The sequence below is a fragment of the Sinocyclocheilus anshuiensis genome, unplaced genomic scaffold, assembly GCF_001515605.1.
Source record: "Sinocyclocheilus anshuiensis isolate Anshui unplaced genomic scaffold, SAMN03320099.WGS_v1.1 scaffold2178, whole genome shotgun sequence".
Lineage (NCBI taxonomy): Eukaryota > Metazoa > Chordata > Actinopteri > Cypriniformes > Cyprinidae > Sinocyclocheilus > Sinocyclocheilus anshuiensis.
In genome coordinates, this window is record NW_015559171.1 from 301,128 (window position 1) to 310,590 (window position 9,463).

Consider the following 9,463-nt stretch of genomic DNA (forward strand, 5'->3'; position numbering starts at 1 on the left):
TATGTTGTGCAACAATATAAATGAACTTATTAAATACAGTTCATTTTATACATTTAAATATTTGTAAATAAAATGTAAATAAATAAAAGCGAATTAAAAGTTGTTAGGATATAATTTTAGAACAAAAATTATCATTTTTTTTTGCTCGTTTATTCAGTCATTCTTATTAACAATTTATACCCATCATATGCTTGCAAACTGAAAAAAATTGTGCTGTTACCCTCAGTCAACAACATGGTGGTATGGTGCAGTGTTTATCTACATTTACAATGTATATAGGTGGTATGGAGAAAAGTCATTGTTTTCTGACCATTCAATGGAATTTCATTCAATGCACATTGTCGGCAAGACATTGCTATAGCCTCTGTGGGCGCGCCTACTTCACAGATGGTATTTTGGAATTTATGGCTGCCGAACCTCTGTCTTATATAACATTGCTTAGCCAAGCTTTCTGTATATTCAAGCTCAGCCTCCGTATTGTAGGCGGACACAACACACGATGTCAAAGCGTTGCCGTATGATTGATGGGCGTAACAACCAATCAAACTTCTCCCTCGCTCAACGTCACCAGAACCTTCTCGATTTGAACCAATCTCTCTCACAAAGTCGAAACTTGAGGTGGAGGCACGTAAATAAACTGAATGGATGATAGTGCAATCTGCAGTTACCTCAGCGAGCATTTTTTCATTGGATTATTTTCTCAGGGTGTTGTGGAGTGGAGTTGACTACTCTTTAAAACGGGCTGTCTGAGGAACGAGCTAAACGTTTGTTTCGGACGTTTAGTAATGTAACAAGCCACAGACAGTATGGCGAGTGAGTTACTTCAGTGAGGACATACCAGGCCTGCCCAGTTATACAGACAGAACAGAAAACTCGAATTAAGGAACTGAATACTACAGAAGACGTAAGATAACATTCATTTCAGGCACAAAGCGAACCTGTATGAGGTTACTAGAGCTGTTGTGGCGTGCGGTCGTTTCAGGCTGCGTATTCAAAAGCTAACGTTCTTAAACGTTTTTGGCGCGAGCGTTCGATCACTTGTCGCTTGTGGGACAGTGTACACACCAGTAGCGCATCTGTGGCCAATGCCACCTGCTCACCAAAGCCAAAGATTCAACGGAATACAAAAGCAGGCCAGAGCAAGTGCGCTAGCCACGTCGCGTGCACTACAGCGGTTAGCGGTCACAAAGATCTTCATTGGTCTCGATGCATGGTTTGAGTTAATATTGACAGAAAACAAGTGCTCAAATGTCAGATACTAATAAAGAAGTAGTGGATCTGGTGTGGGGCATACCTAGTGGTGGGGGAGTGCCTGTATCCCTCTTCCGCAGGTGGTCACAAGGTAAGCGGCCTCGATAGTTCTTGATGTTTGAATAGATATTAAAAGATGTCTTACTAATGCTGACTCAGGTTTTCAAGGTTGAAACGCTCAGTTTAAAGGATATACATCCATTACTTGTATTGTAAAAAAAAAAAATCTGCAGTGGTCAGCGGGCCAATGCCAAGTCCATGTTACTTAATCCTGACTGCTTGCCCAGTTATAAATTGTGATGAATTGCTAAACTGAGACATTGACTGTGGTTTGTGTTGACTGCGTTTCTTTTTTCAGGCTTTGTGTTCAGTGAGGCTGAACGCTCTGCACTGGAGCAGTTTGAAGGTGGACCATGTGCTGTCATTGCACCTGTGCAGGTAATTCACCTTATTTTTATCTGTTCATAGGTTATGGTGATGTTTAGTCAGTAATGAAATACGCCTACATCCACGCCTTTGTAAAGTCCAAAATATAAAAGCTGCATTATAGTGATAAAATATACAGGTTGGTGACAAATTAAAGGAAAATCCAGGTGAACCGGAACCATCCTGGCATGGTTTTTCTAAGTGATTACCTTTATCCTATCCTATCCTGATGGGACTGTTCTCTTCTAGGATGACAGTGGCTCCATTCATAGATCACTAGGGTTCACTGATTGTTTTGATGAGTAATTTTTGACAGCAGTGAAATGAGGCTGGGAGGTTCAGATTTGCAGTGTATTCAATGGCTAATATCATTGTTTAACTACATGTCATTTGTTCAGATGATGAAATGTCTCTACAAAACACTTACATTAGACAAATTTGTGAAAATTACGTGTGATCTAGGACCTTTATACAGTGTATACCAGTGTAAAGACTGTAATGACCCGTTCATCAAGAACAATAACTATATCATCATCCAGACCAAAGCATGATAATGTTCTGTTTATTATAAGCACAAACTGCAGCTGTGTCACCTGCTGCTTTAAATGCTCGAGCTCTTTAAAGCAGAATGGATTTTGTTTGGATGTTGTTGTTGGTTTTTTTTATCATTCATTAGCTGGGGAAAAAAAAACGTGTGAAAGAGATTCCAACAACACTTGTTCTGTGCTGTTATCATTATAGTTGTTTTGTGGACTCTGCTATTCTTTTACATTTTGACCGATGTCTTAAAGGCACAATATGTAATTTTCGCTGCTGGAGGGCACGTATTCAAAATAAACAAAGATGCAAAGGTGTAGTTTGATGACGCCGTGACTGAGTGTGGAATCATGGGAGTTGTCGTCTTCATCCCCACAGCCGATGCAATCCGATGGGACTCGGGCAGAAATCATGTTCATGGATGAGCTAATGATTTATTAACGTAGTAGAATGAAGCAGGGTGAGGCTGAAAGCCGTCGAAGCGAAACGAGGTCGCTGAACGAGTGCGTCACATGGCTCGAAAGCAGCGGAGCTTTTATTATGCCACAGTCGACTGCTTCCGCTCCTTCCGGTCGTGCGTATGTGGGGGAAAAAGCAGCACTGTTTTATCATACTAGATACATTTGAACGTTCTGTTATAATGCTACTCTGTGCGGTTGTCACCTGTCTAATAAAATGCATAGCATATTAAATCGTCTTTGGTGTTTCCATGTTTTCTACAAAACAAAACCGGAAATCGAGGGGTTATGACGTCATTGGCATGCAGGCGACACAATGACACTATGGAAACGGTCCGTGTCACTAGTTAAAATTGCTTATTTCTCTAGATTTAAACATTCTTCGAAACATTTGGGATAATGTAAGTACACAAGTCAGCAAAATATATAACACTGTTCTAGTGGTTTTTGGATATTTTAATAAAATAATCTTACATATTGTGCCTTTAACTTTTACTTGAGCTTTTGATATGTAAGAGATCATTGTACTAAAAGAATATCCTGTAAGTTTCAGAACTGAAAACGTCCTTGTTACTGAAATAAAAGCTTTCATTGACACCAGGCCCAACGAACGCCAGATCCTGGAATGTGCCTACATATGACGTAATCGATAGGTTAAACTCCTCCTCCACAGAAGAATATCAACGCCTAATTCTGTAGCCCCGCCCACTGATTCGCGCATTACCTACCCTGCGTTCCATTCGGAAGGGCTCATCCCTATACCCTAATCCCTTCAAAGGGTTTACCCTCCGGAGTGAGAGCTTTGAAGGGTGTAGGGGACCAAACTGTTTCTTGAAGTGCCCTTCTGCGTCGTCATCACGTGCTTACACAGAGGTGCCGTCATCATCATGCAAAGAATCTGCGCAAAGGATCATGGGAGCCCGAAGTGTCCATCAGTTGTACCCTTCGAAATCCTTCATTCCGAAGAGCCCTTTGAAGTGGCCAGTTTTGAGCACTTCGGTTTGGAACGACCCTTCAATATGTCGGATATGATTGTTTTCAATCCGAAGTGCCCTTCGGAGGGCGATATATCCCGTTTGGAACGCACCAATAGTAGGGAAATAACATAAGTGGTGCTAAACCGGATAGAGCAACCAAGCAATAAACATGCTGTTGAAGGTCGCAAAAATTGTGCAGTGCCTGGTTGTGGAAGAACACAGTCGCTGCATAACCTTCCTTTGGATTCAAATATTTATTTTTAATGAAGTTTCAGCTCACGTGAGTAAAACATTGAGTGTTTGTTCGCTTCATTTCACCGCAGATTCCTTTGTAAACAAGACACAGGTCGACACTGGATTTGCAGAGAGACTGAGATTAAAAAGCAATGCTGTGCCTTCTATATTGGATCCGACAGAAATGGAGCAGCATATTTATGCGAGTAAAAAATATTTGTACAAAGTGTCACTATTGCTTTGTTAGAGATCACTTGATATGTCCTGATTATGTGTACGTGTCTAACCAAAGTCAAAGAAGGCTCCAGCTATGAAGGACATAGCTTGTCAAACAGACACAGAGAAAGTTAGTTTACTATGCAAAACTGTTATCCAATCATAGCAGTGAGCATTTACTTCCAAGTCTTCAATGCAGCACGCCCATAAAAAACTGAGCCTCAAAACCAGGGTAGAAAATAGCCTATTACTTATTGATTTTGATGTTTTTGTATGTAAAAACCACACAAACGTCATAAGTGGACAACAGTATAAAATAATAAAAAAAGCCAGCTCATGAATCCTTTAAAGCACCCTCCCAACGCCCTGATTAAAACACTAAATGAAGGAAAATCTTTATAAGAATGGTATTCTATGCCAACAGTAGAGTTCCAGAGAATCAATGTCAGGGTGCATTGAAGCTGTTGTGGTGGCACATGTTGGCCCAACACCTTACTAAGACACTTCAAGTTTTTCCTTTAATTTGTCACCCATCTTAAGGCTGGAATAGACTACCTGACTTTTGCCAGGATTTTTGTCCTAATTTGCGTCAGTGAGTAAGTGAGGACCAGTCTTAAACTTTGTCTCTCTCTGTAACACTGTGGTGCAGTTGCTATCTGAACTGACTTAAATAAGTTGACATGCTATGTTGTCAGATTGTTCCTTTTGGCTGGTTAAGTGGAGCCCTAATGATTTGTGTGTTTTGTTTGCTATTTCTCAGGCTTTCCTGTTGAAGAACGTTTTGTTTAACACTGAAGGCTCAAACTGGAAAGATATCTCAGGTTCGTTGTGCGTCATTTTAAAGAGAATTCCATCTTTTCACTTTTGTGTCCTCAGTAACACTCAGACCAGGCATTTATGAACATCTCAAACTCAAAAGTTTCTGAATCCAGCGTCATTGCAGTATATTCTTTTCCTTGGTTTAAAAAGAGCATGTAATAATAAGTGCCATAATAAGCATAAATATATTGTAAGATTTATTTGAGATTTTACAGACTTCACAAAGACACTATTGATATTTATTAATTTTATTTTATTGAATATTGATATTTAGGTGGTGCAAATGCATAAAGCATTATGGTTTTAATGCACTTTTTTTACCCTCATCATATTTCCAAAATGAAAGACACCATCCTGAATCTTATTATAGGCAGGCACACACCTGTATTGTAGTCTTACTGTGTGCCTAAAATTGGCGAAAGTGGTTCTTCACTATGGCTCAGATTTACTAACAGCTTGCACCAGCGCAAACCCATTAAAAAACTACTGTCATTAAAAAACTACTGTCAGGATTTACTAAAGACACACAGCGAAAAATTAATGATGAAAAGGCGTGGACATAGTCATTTTTGTGGCTGACCGTATTGTATATGCATTTGTAGAAGTTTTCTTTTCAACTGTAAAATGTATGGGAGGAGAGTATTTAAATGAATCATGCAACATGAATTACTAAGGTTTGCGCTTGTCAGTTTACTGGTGTTTGCGCCATAATTTACCGCCCCCAAAAAAAGCATGTCTTAACGGATTTGCGCCTGTGTTGTTAGCGGATTACACGCATCTTATTGTCATCGGCTCTGCTTGTTTGCACTGCTCTTGGTAGATTGCATTGGTCATTATGTAAATGTGCTGGCTGCATCTGTGTTCTTTATTCGCACATTGTCAGTAATTTTACCGCAGAACTTTCCACTCCCATCAGCGCTTTAATGGGATTGTGCTCTCACGCTAATTTGCCCTGCTTAGTAAATAAAACAAATTTAAAAAACGTTGTATTACCTGTCTGTCACCCATAATACTACTGCCTTTTTTGTCCACATTTTTTGATCACTTTAAATTTCAACACAGCTCACTGCACAGCGTTGTTGAAGAGATTGTGTCCTTTTGTTTTATAGCTGAAGGGATTTTGTTTTCTTCTCCTATCATCTCCTCCTCACTCCTTTGTAATGATCATATTTGACATTCTTAGCTGTTGCCATCATTAGTATGTTCATTTGGTATCCTGCTTGGAATGCTGCTTCATCATCATAAACAGAAAGAACAGTCATGTCCTACTAACTAAAATTTGTTAAACCTCTGGATTAGTTTCATGGGGTCTTGCAAGACATTTGAATTGTACACAAATGCAATTAACTCTTAGATGCAAAGTTAATAGCATGCAGCTACCCTGGGTCACAGTTTATAGAGAAGTATTTTCTAGCTCGACTACTCAACGGTGTTCCAACACATCATCTAGCAGCAAAACGGATCGACTTGCTTACTCTTAGTCAGTGCAGCAACTTTAATGCAACAGAAATCAGATACATGGCTTGACGTATGTGCTGTGTAATCTTACAGAGGAAGAGCAGAGGACAGTCCTGTGCTCCACCCTCAGTGAGATCCTGGAGTCTGCCTGTCTCAATAAGACACAGGCCTTTCACCTGGCCACCTTGCCTCGTGCTAAAACCACAGACAGCAGTGACATCACTGACAGCCACCCAGAGCCTGAGTCCAGCCAACCTACTGACACACCGAGTAAGAAAATTAGAAACAGCCATTCTCGATGTTGTACAGATACGGAACAGGGCCTAACACTGGACCGTAATATTTGGTATACTTTAACTCTCTTTTCACAGTGAATGCATACATTTTCAGTAAATGATCCAACACCGCATGCTAGTGTAAACTTGCTGCGATGTGTAATCTTATAACTGTGACCTTACAAATAATTTTCTCAGGACTGTTGTGTCTCGTTAAATGCGTTTGTGTTTTTGCATGGCGTGTGTGTAGCTGCTTTGGCTGCTGAGGAGCTTGGCTTTGAGAGGTTTCACAGCGTCATACAGTAAGTGTACAAACTCTTTCCACACTGCGTCACTTGTGTTTCTCTTTTCTTAAGTCTTCACTGGCTTACCCTTTCCTTCTCCTTGTGTTACAAATATGCAAATTCCTGTCAGAAAACTCCAGTAGTGCAGAAGCAACTAATTTCACAATGAAAGGGGCGGAGCTTTAAAAAAACATCTGGATAAAAAGTCAGTAAGGACCTTTCCCAATTGATAGTCACATTGTGGTTACTCCTTCCTCAGGAACAGGACTCTCAGGACTGTTGGAGAGTTGAGAGAGGCGGTGTTGTCACTGTACGACACTTGGAAGAACAAATTTGGGGTCCTGCTATTCCTGTACTCTGTCATACTTACAAAGGTATAACTTTACATTTCCCGCCCATGATCATTTTACCAATTTGTTTTTGAAAATTCCTTTTAAAAGCAAGGTAATAATGCACTTTCATGGTAACAATTTCTCATCTTCACTACCGTTCAAAAGTTTGGGGTAAGATATTTTTGTTGTTGTTGTTTTTGAAAGTCTCATATGCTCATCATAAAAATACAGTGAAAACAGTCATATTGATGACACAGTTTTTTTCAATTGCTAACAAGCATTTACCAATATGTAAAGTACCTTTTCTAAACTCTTAACACAGCAACTCACCTACATCACACAATTAGCCAAATAGTTAATTTTCTGGTCAAAACCACATTTTGTTAAATACAAACTCTACATTTCAAAATGCTAAATGCCTTTTTCTGCATATACTAACTCTATCAAAACACAGCAAACCCAATTCAAAATCGAGTCATTTGGTCAAAACATTAGCACTGTTTTTCTATCCAATAGGAACATATAGTTAATAATAGCGCATAGACTGTCAAAATGATAACAATTAATGGCATTACAAAAACTGCATTACTTGCCATGTCTCAGTTCGACCTGTATAGAACATACAATATGAGATACATTTAGATTAAAAAAACAAAATAATAATAATTCAGTCAGCTGAACTCTGCATTTTTTTGTGTGTGAATTCATTGTAGATAGTATGTGTACTGCATAGTGAAGGAGTCATCAATACTTTATGAAATGTAAAAGAAAAGTTATAGAATTGCTGAAGTAAAGGCTTTATTGGCCAAATTAAATTGCTGTCAGTGAAGAAAAAAAAACATGCACCCCTTTGCATTTTGTCCCCTACCTCTCCTTCTCCTTTGTCAGAAAGTCAGAAAGAGCTTTATTACCAAGCATGTTCACACACTCAAGGATTTTGACTTGGAGACAGGAGCGTCCAGTGCAGAAGAAAGTATGGACATAGTGTGAACATGCATGATAGTGCAGACATACATAGGATAACAATTAATGGCATTACAAAAACTGCATTACTTGCCATGTCTCAGTTCGACCTGTATAGAACATACAATATGAGATACATTTAGATTAAAAAAACAAAATAATAATAATTCAGTCAGCTGAACTCTGCATTTTTTTGTGTGTGAATTCATTGTAGATAGTATGTGTACTGCATAGTGAAGGAGTCATCAATACTTTATGAAATGTAAAAGAAAAGTTATAGAATTGCTGAAGTAAAGGCTTTATTGGCCAAATTAAATTGCTGTCAGTGAAGAAAAAAAAACATGCACCCCTTTGCATTTTGTCCCCTACCTCTCCTTCTCCTTTGTCAGAAAGTCAGAAAGAGCTTTATTACCAAGCATGTTCACACACTCAAGGATTTTGACTTGGAGACAGGAGCGTCCAGTGCAGAAGAAAGTATGGACAGTGCAAACATGCATGATAGTGCAGACATACATAGGAATTATAACAATTCTGTAATATAAGAAAAACTGAGAATTAAATAATGCACTATATACAGAAGTAGAAATATAGAGGGGGAAAAACATAATTGTTTAAATCAATGTACTGATATGTTATTTACAAGTGTGCAGATATGTTATTTACAGATGTCTAATATACAAATGTACAATTTTCATATTCTATCATATGTATAAATGCACCAGTTGGGATGGACGATGTATAGGTATGAATGTTTTAATTGTTCATGCTGAATATAGCCTGCAGGAAAAACTGTTCTTATGTCTGGCTTTTCGAAGAGAGAGTGAGCTGGGTGGGTGGGGTCCAGAGTGATTTTCTTAGCCCTTTTCCTCACTCTGGAGATGTAAAGATCTTGGAGGCTGGGCAGAGGGGCACCAATAATCCTCTCAGCAGTCCTGACTGTCCGTTGTAGTCTCTTGATGTCTGATTTTGTAGCTGAACCAAACCAGACAGTCCTGGTCCAACTCCTCTCCCACATCCAGATATTTTCTTTGTTGTTTGCATTGTTTTGAACAAAACCAATCCAGAGAATGCCTTTTTTATTGTGCATGCATGGCCATGTAATGGAAAGACTTGGAATTATTCATTAAGATTGGAATCAGCTATTTCTCAATTATCAGCTCTTTTAAGCTGCTGTTGTTGCAGAAGTTGAGGCTTTACGCTATATTTAAAGTTTGGAACATTAGGTCTTCATTT

The 9,463-nt window shown here is 38.9% G+C and overlaps 1 protein-coding gene across 1 annotated transcript in view; it reads left to right on the top strand.

The window, feature by feature from the left end:
- Positions 1-611: 611 nt before the first annotated feature.
- LOC107681582 (protein FAM188A-like) overlaps positions 612-9,463 on the top strand; it is a 52,444-nt gene continuing 43,592 nt past the window's right edge. The window contains exons 1-6 of the mRNA XM_016477894.1: positions 612-1,342; positions 1,610-1,689; positions 4,860-4,920; positions 6,470-6,646; positions 6,902-6,953; positions 7,195-7,309. Coding sequence (XP_016333380.1) covers positions 1,249-1,342; positions 1,610-1,689; positions 4,860-4,920; positions 6,470-6,646; positions 6,902-6,953; positions 7,195-7,309 — 579 coding nt within the window. The 5' untranslated portion in view covers positions 612-1,248. The remainder of the gene's footprint in view (positions 1,343-1,609; positions 1,690-4,859; positions 4,921-6,469; positions 6,647-6,901; positions 6,954-7,194; positions 7,310-9,463) is intronic.